This window comes from Blennius ocellaris (genome assembly GCF_963422515.1).
Source record: "Blennius ocellaris genome assembly, chromosome: 21".
In the NCBI taxonomy this organism is placed as follows: Eukaryota; Metazoa; Chordata; class Actinopteri; order Blenniiformes; family Blenniidae; genus Blennius; species Blennius ocellaris.
Window position 1 is genome coordinate 6,019,604 of NC_137670.1, and position 17,803 is coordinate 6,037,406.

Here is a 17,803-nt window from a genome sequence, read left to right on the forward strand (position 1 = left end):
CAATCACTGGATTTGAAATGCCCGATGATGATGAAATGTCGTTAAATTCAGCCCTCTACGTCGTCAAAACTCTGTAAACACAACTTCGGCGTGTGCACAACTCGTGACGTCACTCTATTATTGTCAGAAGCTCCGCCGAGCAGCGCAAATAGCGCTGTTTATCGGCTATTTTCTCGAAGATTGCCGTGTTTTAGCATTTTACCCTTGGGCCAGTTAGCATAAAAATGTACCTAGAAGCGATAGCCAGAGTGTTTTGGAGGTCGAATTTTTCGAGGACTTTAAACGTACATTTGTGGGGTGCCAAGTCCAAAGAAAAGTCTAAAGAACGTATGAAAATATGCTTGTTAAGTCCCGCAACAAGGGGAACGAGAACCATAAGAGGTTCTAACAGGCGCCTTGCTGAGAGTCAGACGCACAACTTAAAAGACGACGTGCGCTGCAGGTATTTCCAGGCATTATATCTCCGAAGAGATCCGTGGCGTGTTTGACGAGTATTAAAACGAGTCGAAAAGCGAGACAGGCTTCACAGATGAATGCTCTAATGGTGTGGGATGATGAGACTATAACTCAACTCAAGCTTTCAACACATCGTATGCAAATACCTATATTGAATCCACACACGGCTTCGACAACAATGAACAAGCGTCACTTTCATGAGCCTTCAACTCTGCCTTGTGCAGATGACACTTTAAAGCTTCACAAATATGTTACCTGAGCTAAAGAGACAGAGCTGCAATATATATATATATATATATGGTCAAATTGAATCAGTCTGGCCCTCGACTGGTACCAACATTTGCAACGGTCAATTGCAAATTTAGATTTGTACTTGCACATCACTACACAATTGCATGCTTTGAAATGAGAAGGGGACGGTAACGCGAACGAGTCCAGAGAAAAAAGCTTGTTAGTTTGATGGAGAATGAATGTGTCGAGACGACGTTTGTATTTCCACCAAAAAAAAATGAAAAAGTGAATGTCCAGAATGCTCTTTTAGAAGAGACCGGAGAAAGATAAAACATAGAGCTCCATTGGTAATTTGGCCTACTTTTAAAGATTTCAAAGGAGAGAAACACTTTTCAGATCAGGACCTGGGTCTTCTGTCTTTGTTCTTTGTGAGTAGATCTAATTCTATATTAGCGTGTGTTATTCTGTTCCTGATGGAAGTTTTTCTTGGCGATTTGTTTACCATGTTCAGCAGCTCACTAAGGTGACGATTGACCTAAAAAACAAAGACCAGATCAAACCATTGCATGATCATGATACACAACAGCACTTAAGGGATTAACCCTCCCCAAGCAGGAATGAGGTACTTCGCCCACTCAGCAGGTGACAAGGCCTGTACATTTACTTATCAGAATACACGTGACGTTTCGTAATTACTGTATCGACGTGGAAGTAACATGGCAACTTCAATTCACTTACCTAAAAACAACATCACGCCTTTTACCCCCAAGAAAATAGAGCAAAACCTCTGAGGTAGGGACGCCCTAAAATCTAAGGTCAAGTGTCTCCTGAAGACCGCTGTGTTCTCTCTTTGGGTTCATAGTTTTTGCGAAAAGTTTGTAAAATAAATGCATACATACCAATAAATCAACAACGGGCACTCAGCACATTGCCTTTGTCAACACCACATTTGTTTGCAGAACCGAGTCAGCATCACCAAGGTGATAGCCGTTAGCCCATATCAACTCCTGGTAGCTATATCACTGTATGAAAGGTGACTTGTCCCGATGGAAACAGCATCGCGACCAGGTTACAAAGAGGCTGCAAGGTTTTCTGGGAAATGTATTAGTGTTATTTTTACCAGGAATTTTCAAAGGAAATTAGATGAAAGGAGATATATGGGACTTTTTTTTTTTTTTTTTCCCAATTTCCCAGTTTTTTATCAAACAGATTAAACATTATTAAACAGAACCGGCCGCTCCTCCATTCTCTGCGGACACAGACACGCACACAGTGATTGCAGTCATCTGATCCGCCCCCTTCTCCACTCTCAGCCAATCACAGGCCAACCTGCTCTAACAGGCAACAGAATAGAATTGGAATCAACCATTGTCATCAATAAACTTTAACATTGAAATAAGCCCCCACCCTTTTTAAATCAATCAGTCAATCAATAAAAGACTTTGATTCCATTTGTCCTTTATTTGCATAGAGCAGGCAGTGCAAATAATTAAAGAAATAGTGCAACAAAAGACGACAACTACATCTCTGGATCTGGAGAAGGGATAAGTAGCTGAGATGCATGACAGCTACTGTAGAATTCCAGGGATGTTGAGGAGCTTGAGCTGCTTGATGTGCAGCTTTTAGCACTCCATTAAAGCATTCCACACATTGATTTGCCTGACGGCGATATACAGTATACACCTGTTCATTATGTTTAATGCCATGTTCCTTTGGGTAAGATGAAACTCTCAAAAAGCCCCGTTTCATGAGGATTATTCCCGGACAACTGTTTCACGCAGAGATTTCGGAACCAACACACACGTTCCCGTGAATATCAGTGGTGCCTCTGCAGCTATATCATGACACATGAAGTTGTACGGCTTCGGCTCTTCAGGACGAGACGTTTTCACTCTCAACCACGCAGCTTGTCAAGGATTGTCTGTCAAGGTGTCGCGAATTCAGAGAAGTCCTCACTTTCACTGCTTTGAAATCAGAAAGTGGCAATGCAGTCAGCAGAGGAGAGACTTCAGGTATCGCCGATTCACTCCTGTTCAGGATCTGAACATATGTTGGCAGTGTGAAGGGTGGCGTCAACTCACGGTCTGATTCATCTGTTGTGATGACTCTAGATTGTTGGCAGTTCAGGGACGTTAATGACTCGTAATTAAGTTTTCAGGAGGAATGTTTGAAGGCCATTGAAGCTTTTATCTGGTTCAACAGCTCATTTCACTCAGCCTGGGTGTCCCTGCTCCCACAGTGGCTCTGCTACTGTCGCATAGTCCGGCAGAAACTCGCTGAACCAGAACGTCATGCCCTGGAAAAAGAGCTTCAGAAATGGCAGTCAGGTGATCTGGGCTCGGACGCAGGCCATCCTGAGAGACGACGCTACGTGGTTCTCACAATTACTACTATATTCCTTTACTCTCAGCCAATGACGATTGTGTGGAAAATGGATTAAGTTGAAAATTTACCTTAAGTTCAAGTATGACAATTAAGGTGCCCAGATTTAGTAGTAAGTAACATTTCATTTTGTATTGTCTGAAACACCAGACAGCAGGATTAATGAATAAATAGAAAATACAGCAACAGGGGGAAGTTTGGAAATACGAGCTCTGAAGTTTCCACGGACTAAAAATTCTTTAGAATAGTTTGATGCGGTTAGCTTTTTTGGGTAAAAACTGTTCAAATGGGTTTAATTATGTTGTTCGCCATAATAGATATGGATCACGGGGCCCAATCAGCAGGTGTTTCAACAAACTCCCTCGACCACAGACATTCCCAAAAATATCACTCAAAAAGAGTTTAGGAATTGCGGTATGGACGATGAAGGTATTCCGTACGTGTGATTCAACGCAATATTTTAAACTCTGGATATCTGAATCAAACTTCCCAGGAACTAACCACCAACTGTGAAAATGCTCCCCAACAGACATAACGTCCCCATTTTTATAAATTTGTTTGATGTGTTTCCAGGTCGGCTCACAAAGGCCTCGTCATTAATGTTCCTTTAACGCTTGTCTCATTGTCAGAGTTCAATTCCAGCAAGGCTCAGAATTATTGAGAAACCCTCCAATGGAACTGGAAAAACCACATGACTCCACTCTTTAGAAAATTATGTTGCCCTCCCGCTTAGCAGAAGTATTCAAAGTGTGTTCCCAGCCCTATACCTTGGCATGTAAACTATGTTTAAATTATTACCTATGGAATTGATTTCATTCCATCACCAGCTGCTTTAATTGCCCTCACAATGACAACGTATGGCCTATTTAAAATTATGCAGAAGCTCTCTGATTGGCTGGCCTGTGGCGGTGTTCTGAGCTCCATATAGATATAAGAGATGAGGTGGGATGAAGACGAGCAGACCTCTTTGAAGCAACAGGTGAGTGCAAACCCACCGGGGAACTGGTTCGTTCTGAGCTGAAGCGTCGGGAAGTCACGGTGTGAATCTCCTCTGGAAAACCCTGACGTTTGGACTATCGCTTGATTCTTGCAGCTCTTCACAGATCCAAAGCGACCACACATCAGTGTCCATCGGATCGCTCCAGAACCACCCTCAGCATGAAGGTGAGTCTTGGACTGGGAAAAGTGCACTGCACAACATTTGGTGGCGTTATCCAGGCCAGTGGCGTGTCCCAACGTTCTGGCTGAGGAGGAAGGTTGTAAACAGGGTTTATCTCAATAGCTGTGAAATGAAGGACTCTCTCAGTGAACTCCAAGAACTTCTCCTGCTCTCCTCTGTTCCAGCTGCTGTCGCTCCTGCTCCTCATCCCTCTGATGACCACATGTTTGGCCTCCGTCGGACCGCACAGCTGCCACGAGGTGGAGCAGGACATTGGGCTGCCCAGCGGGGTCTACGACATCTATCCAATTGAGTTTGGAAGCCCGGTGCCGGTACACAGTCTACTCACATGTCTTCTTTCTGTTTTATCCCGTCTCGTAGTAACTTGTGGTTCATGTCGTCTCATCGTCATCATTCCAAGCCATTATCTTTAGATGTCATCAAATTTGACTCTCTCATCTGGTTCAATGTAACCTCCTTTGTAATCCTGGATCCGATGGTATCTCCTCATGTTGTCTCCCCTGTTCTATGTGTAGGTGTACTGCGACATGGACACAGACGGGGGGCGCTGGACGGTGAGTTGTTTCCTCTGCTGTCGCACCTTCAGCCCTTCATAGTGCACTTGTCAGAAAAAAATTACAAATATGAGAAATTCCTCCCTGAAGTATGATCATGGTCCAAGCAATTTTTAATTTATATATAATTTTTTTTTTTCAAATTTGGACTTGGAAATGTAACTCAAGTCAGTAAAAAGTAAAGTTAGTAAGTACAGGCTTGAAGGGGAGGTTTTTATGTTTCCAGGTTTTCCAGAGGAGGCGGACCGGCGATTTGAACTTCTACAGGCCCTGGCTGCATTACAGGGAAGGCTTCGGATACCCTGCTGGAGAGTACTGGCTTGGTGAGGACTCAGACTAAACCAACAGCTAATCTGTATTTTGAGACTTATATTATACAATCATTTAGTTTCTTAATGTTTTTTTAAACAATTTGGACTGGTTACTTTCCAAACTGTGTTTTAATCGTCCCATAATTTTTTTTAGAGAAGCAACCTCAATCTACTATCCTTTCTGGTTAATTGTGGAGAAAATATGAAGCTACAATGTTACACAGCTGCTGTCCAGATAGCAGGAGCAGAGTGTTTACTCAATGCTGTTTTAATCAACATGTGCTCAGGTCTGGAGAGGCTCTACCACCTCACCAAGGACGGATCGTACCAACTGCGAGTCGTCCTGGAGGACTTTGAAGGAAACGTAGTCTACGCTCAGTATGATTCCTTTAAAATTGATGACGAGACTGATGGTTACACACTGCATGTCTCAGGATACACAAATGGGGGCGCTGGTGAGTCACACATTCTTTTCAAGGTGTTTATAAACTGAATGTTTGGTTCTGTGCATCTTTTTAGAAGTAATCCTGATTAAAAACAATTTAATGGTGTTTAAAACTAAAATTTATTTAATTAAAATTCACATTTACAGAGAGAAATCCATTACAAATACAATGAAGACCAAAAGGAAAATTATATTTCAAAATAAGAGAGACTTAACAGCCTTCAGTGGCACATTCATGACAGCTGCAGGTTTACATACATGGGACTACATTTTTGTGAAAAACTATTTTATAATGTCTGATAACTCGGCATCACATGTTTTAGTCCTTTAGCTGCAGGTGGATCGTCATCGTCTCGTATCTTTGTTTCTACAGGAGACTCTTTGAGTTATCACAGTGGAAATAAGTTCTCAACCTTCGACAACGACCAGGACCGCGGCAGCAGAAACTGCGCACAAACTTTCCTTGGAGCATTCTGGTACAATAATTGCTATCGCAACAATCTCAACGGGATTTACCAATGGGGACCCGTTATCGACTTCTTTTCCAATGGAATTATTTGGGCAAGGTTTAGGGGTAACAGATACTCTCTGAAGGCCACTAAAATGATGATCCGTCCCCGCTTAAATTTCTAAACCTGAAGGTCTCTTTCTAAAGTTTACCAATCTTTAAAAATAAGACTCTGATTCTGAACTTTATGGGAAGTCACAGGGTGACTTAAAAGGCTTCTATTTCACTTTAAACACATAGCACCAGTCACAATTCAGCCTCCTCGTGGCTGCTGGACAAAGAAAATCCTAACTATTTTATATGAGCAAAGGAGACCAGGGAGAAAATAGTAAAACAAACTTTTGTTTGATCATAGGGTTGTCTTTATTTTCTTTGATGTTTCTCTTTCTGTTTTTTCATGGAAAAACCCAACATAATCAAATAAATCTTATGCAACGGCAGCCTTTGTTTACTGGTCTTTATTTTGAAAGTACGTTTGTTTATAGCTTTTATTTTGGCAACCAGACTGAAATACGTTCTTCTATCTATCTATCTATCTATCTATCTATCTATCTATCTATCTATCTATCTATCTATCTATCTATCTATCTATCTATCTATCTATCTGTATATATATATACACACACACCAGTAGAATATACATGCACCAGTAGAATTATCATTATAACACTATCCAGGTATCCTTGTTTGTTTTCTGCTGTTATTCAACATAACGGTGAATTCATTAACTCATGTGTTTGCCTTGATTGTTTTGTTCATAGATGTATTTGTTTATGTTCAGTAAGTGCTGCTCAGGTTTCAGGTTGGTCTGATTGTGCAGCTGTTGTTGGTTTGGGTGGTTTTCTTTTTGTGTGTTTATGTAACCCCTCGTCACATCCAAGATATTTCGGTTTGTACATCTCATTGGTTTTCTTGGGCTATAGTATTCCTGTTAAGTCGTATTTTGAATCATCGACCCCACCACTATATTTAACATAATTTTACACATTTCGATAAAGTCCCATAAACTATGAGGTTGACTTATAGACTGTAAAATGTCCAGGTCACATCAGCTGTCGATCAGGTGACACACCTAATTCCTGCTTATGGTTCATCCCTGTATGAGTCATGAAATGCAATTACATATTCTGGTTTAGCCTGTTCTTTATTGTATTGTTGACTGTCACATTGATTCTTCAGATCCTTCAGATTCTTCCCCACCTTCAAATAGCAAGGTGGGGAAAATGTGATGTAGAGAATGTCATCATCACACATTTAAACAGAACTTTGTTCATTTCTGTAATCCGGGTCAGACTGAGGAGAGCTGGTCCACTGCCTTATTCAAGGGCTCATTCAGGATCCAACAGTGTCCACAGACAATGGTTTTCAGAAGCGTTCATCAATGAAAACGTTCAGAAAGCCATCGGCCGACCAATCAGAGCAGGACTGTACTTCTCAGCAATTGTATGACCTAAAATCCTCATTAAACCTCATGTTCCAGATCCATTTCTTTCTTATTGGGAGGATATTAATAGTCAGAACAAACCAGCAGCTTATTTTGGATGACGTTATACAGGCTCAATTAACACATAGTGTACATACCAATAGGAAGGGCGGGGCTCACGTCTGTCATCCTCCTGCTGAGTGGGAGGAAATATCTCTGCAGGAAAACACCGTGGTTCCCATGAAGCCCTTCGTTTCCTGCTGTGCTCTGATGATGGATTTCAGAAGTGTCTCTGTGGTCATGCGCTAGTTTAGGCTTGTTTTCAGTCTGTTTACCACACACGATAACATTCGCAAAATTCCTTGTAATAGTCAAGAAACATTTTTGTCGGATGTTTGCAGTCTTTAATAAAGATTACTGTTGTCATCATTACTCCTGAAATACTTTGTACCCAGTCATAACATTTTCATTTTGTCCAAAATGTTTAGTTGTCATTGAATCGTTTCGTAAATCTTGGGTAGAAGCATCATTTTGAATGTTGCAATTGTCTGCATGAGTGACATAGGAAGTGTCCTCCATGTGATGTGTGTATTTAACAGTTTTATCAAGGTTATTAGGTAAGACAACTGATTTTTCTCCAGTTAATAGAGTATTTAAAAATTCAAGAGAATGTGTCTATTAACTTTATTGTTTCAGGAAGAGAAGTCTGTGTAGTTTACAGGAAGAGTAACACATCCTCTGCGTACAGGGATATTCTGTGAGTTACATTTTGCCGTTTGTATTCTTTTCGTATTATTGTTCTGTCTGATGAGCTGGTGAGTCACATTTATTTCATTAAAATGCACATTTTTAGAACTGGATATGATATAAATCAACGAAGACAAAAGGAAACATGCATTGTGGAAAAAGAGGCTGAAAATGTATCTTTGTGTTTCTACAGGAGACTCTCTGAGTTATCATGATGGACAGAAGTTCTCCACCTTCGACCACGACCAGGACAGAAACAAATCAAATTGCACACAATGTTTCTGATACAAGCCATGTTATAACACCAATCCCAATGGGATTTACCAATGGGGACTTGTTCACGGTCACTTTTCTCTGTTGATCGGAAAAGTTGTTCTCGACCTAAACCCTAACACAAAATCCTTTCAGATAACCCAAAATCATATGTATATTGCTTTCTTCTTCTCAGGTAAGTAAGATATTAGTTACACTTCCAATGAGGATGGTAAAACACTTTTAAAACATGTCATAGGTACGTTGCTTTGAATGTTTTGGTGTGACAGAGAATGTACAGTGTCATAGCATTTCATGAGTCATAGAGATTAACTACACTCAGGACTGAGGTTTGTCACCTGCCCAGCAGGTGATGTGACGTGTATGACTTATTGTCTGTATGTCAACCTCAGAATCGATGGGATATTTTGTAAATGTGTAAAAATAAGCTAAATGCTGTGGTGCATTGATTATTCCAAATTCTATAAAACAGAAAACTATCTAAAAACCCAGATAAGATGTGAAAACAGAAAGGTTTTTGAACAAAGAATCTAGCAGGAGTAGATTATGAAGAATATTGTGGATTTTATCGTTTGTGGTGAATAATGCTATGATCAAGAAGACATCTCTGGACCCAAAACTGAAAACAGACAGAAATCGTGAACACTTCTGAAATCCATCATTAGAGAACTTTATACAAGTTGTTTTGATGGAAACCATGGTGTTTTCCTGCAGAGATGTTTCAGGAGTATCAGAGGCGTTCCCTACCCTGCAACCTGGTATGTACACTATGTTTTTAATTGAGACTTGTCATGGAATTGATTTCGGTCCAGCATCAGCTGCTTTATTCTCTTTGTTTGTTCTGGTTTTCAATATCTTCTTCATACCAAAGATTTTTTTCTCCTCAATGACACTGTATAAGGACGAACGGATGATGTTTCATTGGTTCGAACTACCTTTAAAATCCATTCATGACCCAGCCACATGCATGCAAATGTTGTACTTCTTATGGTATGCAAACTTCGTACTACTTATGCCAAGAGAACAAGTGAACTGGTTTTATTCACGTGTATGAAGATGTTTCTCTCCATATCCAAGCAACGTCAGTAGTTCATACTGTGCCTTTGGCTTTAAAAGATTCCACAGGAGAGAAAAACATCAGAAACACTTTTCAGATGACGCGTTCTGACACTCTTTGTTCTTTGTGAATGGATCTAAACTTTTGATTGTGTGATTAATTCTCATTACATAACCTTTATATTGTTACAGATGTAGTTTTTCTTGGGGTTTTCATTGCGATGTTTGGCAGCTCAACTTCAACTGTTGAACAAGGAAGATTCTTCACAGTTTTCAATATTTCAAATTGAACTGGACATGTTATTGTGGTATATTTCGGATAATGGCTGTTTTATTGGTGACTGAAGAATCATTGTGACAATTGACAATAAAACAAAGAACAAGTTAAACCAGAACTCTCTCACAGAGGGATGAACCCTCCACAAGCATGATTAAGGTGTGTTGCCTGCACAGCAGGTGATGTGACCCGTAGGTTTTATTTTCTGTAGGAAGTAATTGGGACGTTTTATAAGCTGGGCCCCTGGCCTGTGGGACATGGGGGTTCTGGATTGTGCCTGCACCTGGCTTGGTGGCAATTGTGTCGGGATTCGGTGTCCCAAGTCCCTTCTCCTTCTCTTGCAGGCTCCCCTTGTATGGTACTGGTGTCACCAACGTGGCTTGTGTTCAACCCCAAATGGGATTGATGTTTCTCATTCTGACAATGTTTGTAAATATTCGTGAGCAAAATGTGAATTGCACAGTGTGGCAGAGGTGTTGATGTATGTCGTGTTTCCTGGTTTCGCCAGAACCTCGGAGATACACAGCTCAAAAAAATAAAGGGAACACCTAAACAACACAATGTAACTCCCTATCGACTTTTTCTTAACCCCGGAAGTGTTTTGTGTGGCGGCCATGATAAGGACTTACCGATTTCTCAATAAGCAAAGAAAAGGAAGCTCGTTGCTTCCTTTAGAGCCTCCTTTAGCTTAGGAAGCACTGATGCATCCTTTAACAAAGGAGACGAGCTCATGCTGCCCCACAATTCCTTGCGGCGACAACATTTCAAAGGTCTTCATCTGAGCGTTCAGGGAAACTCATGATGACTTAAAAACCCAGACCTGAATCCAATTGAGCACATCTGGGACATCCTGTCTCACCAACCACAGGTTGCTCCACAGACTGTCCAGGAGTTGACTGATACCCTGATCCAAGTCTGGGAGGCCGTCCCTCAGGAGAACACCTACCGCCTCGTCAGAATCATGCCCAGGCGTTGTAGGGAGGTCATCGTGGAGGCCATACACACACTACTGAGCCTCATTTAGACTTGTCTTGAGGAATTTTCACTGACTTGGAATCAGCCTGCAATGTGATTCTACACTTTTATTTTGAGTATTGATTCCAAATCCAGACCTCCGTGGGATAATAATATTGATTTGCATTGATAATTTTATGTTATTTTGCTCTCAACGCACTCCAGTAAATATTGAATAAAGACTTCCAACTGCAATATTTATTTAATTGAGATCTAGGATGTGTTATTTTAGTGTTCCCTTTCTTTTTTGATGCAGTGTACATTAACAGAGTTATTCGGTAAGACAACTGATTTATTCTTGTTAATAGAAAATTCCAGAAGAGAAGAAGTCTATGTATTTTACAGGAAGACTAACACATCATCTGCATTCAGGGATATTCTGTGAGTTACATTTGCCGTTTGTATCCTTTTTATGTTTTTGTTCTGTCTGACGACTCCTGCATGTGATTTGATGAATATTGCAAAAAAGAGAGGGACAAAGTAGACACCCCTGCCGGGCGCCTCTTCAAAGACTGAAGTTTAACCTGAGCTTTTCAGCACTTTGCCATTGTGTTGGTATTTTTGTGCATATTTGCGCAGAAGCCTGAAATACACTGACCTAAACTCCACACTTGTAAGAATGATCGCTTGTTCCTGCAGAGAGCTTTTCCTCCCCGTCAGCAGCAGCAGTGTCAGGGGTGTGTCCTTCCCTGGCCTCTGGTATGTAGACTATGTTTTTAATTGGAATTGGAATTGATTTAATTCTCACAGCAGCTGCTTCATTCTGTCTTACCTATTCTCACCTTCAACGCCCTGTTAATAACAATGCCATGATCTATTTCGGACAAACAAAGGTTTTGACGTCATGCAAATACTGAGGAGGAAGGTCCTGCTCTCTGATTGGTCGGTGTACGGTGGTGCCCTGAGCTCTGTCCAGGTATAAGCGATGAGCTGAGGCAGTGTGGCAGGATGAAGACGAGCAGAAATCTGTGAGACAGCGGGTGAGTCCAAACCCACAAGAGAACTGATTCGATCCGAACTGAAGCGGCAGGAAGTCACAGTGTGAATCTCTTCTCGACTGTTGTTTTATTCTTGCAGCTTTTCACAGATTCAAAGTGACCCCTCACATCAGTTTCCACCGGATCGCTCCAGAACGACTCTCGCCATGAAGGTGAGTCTGTGACTGTGTTCAGCTCCACAGGGAGCTGACACCTGCAGGAGTGCACTGAAAGCGGCGACTGATCACGACTGACGGTCGCTGTCGAACATTGAAGTCGATGAAGGACTTTCTCAGTGACCACCAAGAACTTGTCCTGCTCTCCTCTGTTCCAGCAGCTGTCGCTTCTCCTCCTCCTTCCTCTGATGACCACATGTTTGGCCTTCTTGCCACGCGACTGCAACGACGTCGAGCAGGACATCGGCCTGCCCAGCGGGGTCTACACCATCTATCCAGTTTTGTTTGGGGACGGGGTCAAGGTGCAATATCTAACCTCATCTCATGTCATCTAAATGTATCCAATCCTGTCATATTGTGCCTCATCTATAATCCGATGGTATCTCCTCTCATGTCATGTTGTCTCACCTGTTATGTGTGTAGGTGTACTGCGACATGGACACAGATGGGGGGCAATGGACGGTGAGTTGTTGCCTCTGCTGTCGCACCTTCAGCCCTTCATAGTGCACTCGTCAGAAAACTGTAATTGTTTGGAAAATTTCATCTCTGAAGAGTTGGTGAAGTACATTGGACTACCTCTACCACTTTGGCATAAATAAACACACTTGTGTGCAAATGTGAAATAATCAAAATCATTGTATAATATAATAACTTTGGTAAAATTCCACACAATTGAAATGTTATTGCATTATAGCTTCATTGATTTCAAAAGCCAGTACAGTTGCATGATTTTCATTTATCAACCACTGGGAATAAAGTCAGTTTCTGGCTCAGTGAAGAGTTTTATGGGATTTTTTGTTTCCAGGTTTTCCTGAGGAGGCAAGATGGCGAATTGAACTTCTACAGACCCTGGGCGCAATACAAGGAAGGCTTCGGAGACTCTGATGGAGAGCACTGGCTTGGTGAGGACTCAGACTAAATGGATAGTCAGTGAATAGACTGATCATGAACCACATCCTCTGATTCTTGATCAGACACAGCAAATCTCATCAGATTAAAGTAATATTTTAATCAACATGTGTTCAGGTCTGGAGACGCTCTACCACCTCACCAAGGACGGATCGTACCAACTGCGAGTCGTCCTGGAGGACTTTGAAGGAAACAGAGTCTACGCTCAGTACGATTCCTTTTATATTGACGCTGAGTGTGATGGTTACAAGCTGCATGTCTCAGGATTCACAAGTGGGGGCGCCGGTGAGTCACACGTCATTTTAAAGATGTTTCTTAACCCGCTGGTGGGTGAGGGATGATCGGAGTCTCAATGTATGTTTATTTCCCTGAAATCCTGGTGGTTTCTTCTGGTTTACATAAATGCACATATCGAGAGAAAACAAATGTATTTTATTCATGGACATAAATACACGAAGACTTCAGAGAGAACTATCAGTGTTCATCTGGTTTCTTTTATCATATTACTGATAAAAGGAAAATTACACATTATGTTCTTTACATAGTCACTCGAATAAACTCCAGATGTCGGAAAAGAATCAGTCATGTAAAAAGGCTTGGTATCTCAAACATGAAGAAATAAGGATGAAACCACTTTCTGGTTTCTTTATTGGAAAAGTGTGGCTCTTCATTATCTGGTATCTGTGTCTATTTACAGGAGACTCTCTGAATTTTCACGATGGACAGAAGTTCTCCACCTTCGACAACGACCAGGACCGCAGCAGTACAAACTGTGCACGACGTTACCTCGGAGCATTCTGGTACAGCGCCTGCTACAACACCAATCCTACTGGGATTTATCAGTGGGGGCCCGTTTGCGATCACTATTCTAACGGAATCATTTGGTCACGCTGGAAAGGTTTCAGCTACTCGGTGCGGGGTTTCACTATGATGTTCCGCCCTCATTCGCCACCCGTAGAGCATCGTGGTCCGAAGGATCACTAACGCTCTATAATCTTCACAACCAAAAGAAATCATGCTATAATCTTCACAACCAAAAGAAATCATGCTATAATCTTCACAACCAAAAGAAATCATGCTTAAATCTGCGGGAACTTCTGGGGGTGACTTCAAAAGCTGTATCAGTTCATATAGTGTCCCAATTATAACTTGTATAAGAATCCCAACAATCTTACATCAGATGACAAGCTGATCAACACAACGTCGACACGATGAGAGCAGAAAATACATGTAACGTCAAATCAAGTCCAAACTGAATCAAAATCTTATTAATATACCATCAAAAATGTCCGTATCTTGTCTTCCTGTCAAAATAAAAATTGAAAGAAAGTTTGGCTTTGAAACAGGAAGTGATTGTCACATGACTTTTCTCTCATAAGATTGTCTTTATTTTCTTTGACATTTTTCTCTCTAATTCCCGATTCTTTTCATGTGGGGAAATACAGTGAAATAAATCTGATGAAATGGCAGACCTTTGTTCATTGGTCTTTATTTTGAAAGTACAGTTTCTTTATAGGTTTTAGTTTTGCAATTCAGCCCGCAATAAGTGTCTTCTTTAGTTTCCTTTTGCTTTTCCCTTTTTGAATTGAAATCAAATATTCCATTTCACACACATTCACTCATGTAGCTGCTCTAGTATTGACTCTCACACTGACTGAGGTTCTCACTTCCTGTCTTCAGTGCTTTACTGACCAGTTCTGATTATTGAACTGGTATATTATCTTAATATAAAATTGTACTGTTCCAGGTGTAAAGAAAATAATATCATCACAAAAGCAAATGGCTCTCACACACTATGAATGTATATGAAGAGACACACAGACAAAACAAAAAAATGACCTAATGCTTCTCCGATGGACAGGAGGACTCTGCATCGCCATTTTCTGCATGAGATCAATGTAGTGCTTCTTCGTGTCAGGTTCCCTCTCCTCTCCAAAGACATGTCATTGAAAGACGCTGCCTGGAGGAGTGAAATGTTAATGGCAACCAAGCCGTTTCCTTTTTGATACACTTCTCTTGATAGGCCAAGAAAAGTTTGATCATCCAGAGACAATCCTGGCATTTCGTCTTCTCAAAAACTGCAAATTCCAGTGAGAATAGTTAAAGTGAGATGGCCCAGGCTTGTGATTCTCCTTCAACAGGATCTTTTTTTTTTCTGAGCACATGAGCTTTCAGCACATTAAGAGTTTTTGACTTATGAGTGGTCGCCAGGCAAGCTTCCCCCACAACAACCCAACCAAGGTCAAACCTGGTGCAGCTGGAGCACCACGTGTCTTGTGCAATTACAGATTACGTAAAATCAACGGCAACAGAATGGCTGCAATGACTGACACAGAGAATTCAGACAAACTGGCAATACGACCTGAGCCTGAAGCCACGTATATAACTGCTGTCACCTGGTGGAGACAATCACACACTCAGGCACAGGTGAAACACATCAGAGCTGGCAGCAGCAATCAAGACACAAGGAAGGGGAGTCGTTTGTATATGGAGTACGAATTAGACTTAATGGCATTTATTAAGTACTCGCATCGGTACTCTGTAGTAGACAAAATTTGTATTCGTTAAACCACCACAGACACAAAAACAAGAGGCGTCGCCCAAGAACCAGGGCCAGTCTCTGAGGGGATGAGGCAATGAGATCATTAATACCCTGTTCTGACCACTGGGGGGCAGCAATCGGTAAATGTTCACCATGCTCAGTACATACAGTGATTGTGCAGAAGCTCAACAGCTGGCTTGTTGCAGGTTTATATATAGAAAGTTATTGTAGTTGACAGGACGAATCTGATTGCAGTCACACGGTGTTACGGTGTGTTTGATCACTGAGATCTGCCACTGAGGAGCCCCCTTATTATTACTCAGCGAGTTTTTACACAGGATGCACTTCCTGCCACAACATGGATTAACCCCCCCCCCCCCACACACACACACACACACACACACACTGAAGCTTTTCTTAGTAACCAAAAAACTGCAAAGTCGAAGTTTCCACACAGTTCGGAGCCTGCAGCGGTTCCACACAGCGTGTGCACGGCGCCCCAGCTGGAGGAGGCAGGAAGAGCAGCGCGTGCTCGCCCCGTTACCCCGTTACCCCGTCATGAACATCTGCTCGGCACAGGAAGCAGGACAGGACACCTCCAGAGACGGCCCCATCATGCCTGGGCTGCGGAGCAGGAGGAGATTCGGGCGGCCCGAAGGGGGAGGCGAGCTTATCCCCCCCACCCCACAGATCGATGGGCCACGAGACGCCTTGCAATTACCCAGCGTCTCCTGGGGTGACACCCTGCCGGGACCACAGCATGAAAGATTGAGTCCCTTTCACTATAGTGGCTCCAGCACTGCAATCTGAGCTCCAGACAACAGTTAAAAACAGTGATGGAATCATTCAAAGATGGCCGTTTCTTTATTTCATCATAGTGTTGTGTGCTGCGGCTGGTAAACTGTCCCTTGAAGGCTCAAGGTTGGAAGAGAAGCAGGACGATTGGAGCGTACGGATTCGACATTGAACAATCTCATTCAAAAGAGTCAGAAAATATGGAGAAATGTCTGAACGCAACGGGCAGGACTGAATACAGGAAGAAACCACGACACCACCTGCCAGGATTTTCCAAAAATCATTGTTAACACTGCACAACAATTTCGCATGGGAGCGCTTCTGTTAACCACCAACACTTTGTAAACCACAGCCTGCAAACACTGTTGTTGGATTGCTGCGATTGTTGAGACTCAAACGTGGATCCTCGAGGCCTCCATCAGGACCTCTCTCTCTCTCTCTCTCTCTCTCTCCCGCTGTTCCACCGTGTCAAACCACTTGCCTCTCGATATATAACTTTTAACAAATATATCAAAACAACATCGCAGCTAAGCTGTTCCACAAATTTCTTCGACATCAAAACGCTTAACTGCAACTCCTACGCAGTGTATTTTTTCTTCCCAGTGCCCAAATTGGTCAAGACATGCTCAAGTGTCTTCTCTCCGCTGCGTTGTCTGAACCTGCAGCCATTCAGGTCATTACACTCGTCGTCATTCAACAAAGAAATGCTTTGCAGATCAGGTTTTTTTTTTAAATGGCCGAGGTCGAAGCAGTGGCAATCAGTAAACAGTTCTTATATCGATGGACAATAAGAGCAATGTTTGCCTCCAAAGTGTCCCGACTCCCAGTCCACCTTCGCACTCATCGAAGCCATTTGTCTGTGGATGCTTCTTTTACCCGTGAGAGCAGAAAGTAGAGCGACCAGATCGTGTTTGTGGTCGCCTCCGCCCTGCAGCTGGAACATGTGGGAGGAATCAGCCCGGCTCTGTTTATTCTGCTGATCTGCGGCCTCTCCGAGGACAGCGAGGGGCTTGGCTCTCACGTCCACGGTGGTCCGAAGACGTGTCCGCGGAGCGCAGCCTGGGCCACTGTTCACTCCACTGTGCACTTCTCACTTAACTGAGGTCTCTTTTTCTCGAGTTTTTAATTCCCTGCATCCATAAATTGCTGCTGGGAACCATGAAAAAAAATCACTTTTTTCTCTTGGTTTGAAGCAAAAGAAGAAAAAAAAGTGTGCAAAATAGGTCACAAACACACAGGAAGCAGTTTTATCATGAATCTATGCATTATTGTGGAAAGAAACGACAGGGTGGGTCAGTTTATTCTTTTGAAAAGAAAAAAAATCCCTTGTGCATTTATACTTTTTAAGAGTATTTTTATACTTTCCAAATATATTGTACTGGATTCTCACTTTCCATCCTGGTATTTTAATAATTACAAAATAATTGTAATATTTAACAATTGGGAAAATGTCACAATTTTTAATACAGTAAAGCATTTCTAAGAAACACATTCTATAGGGGCCAACAATTACATCTGTTTTTTTATGGTCTCTGGAATGACTGAAA

At 42.0% G+C, this 17,803-nt stretch overlaps 1 protein-coding gene across 1 annotated transcript; it reads left to right on the forward strand.

Annotated features, from left to right (window-relative positions):
- Positions 1 to 4,443: 4,443 nt before the first annotated feature.
- Positions 4,444 to 14,368, forward strand: LOC308145546 (uncharacterized protein; the record flags this gene model as incomplete). The annotated part of the gene is made up of 12 exons (XM_080517013.1): positions 4,444 to 4,560; positions 4,765 to 4,803; positions 5,030 to 5,126; positions 5,402 to 5,569; positions 11,497 to 11,556; positions 11,797 to 11,837; positions 11,945 to 12,007; positions 12,172 to 12,312; positions 12,434 to 12,472; positions 12,816 to 12,912; positions 13,037 to 13,204; positions 13,617 to 14,368. 12 exons carry the CDS (start codon positions 4,444 to 4,446, stop codon positions 13,901 to 13,903), a joined length of 1,317 nt encoding a protein of 438 aa, XP_080373139.1. The 3' UTR covers positions 13,904 to 14,368.
- Between the last annotated feature and the right edge of the window lie 3,435 nt (positions 14,369 to 17,803).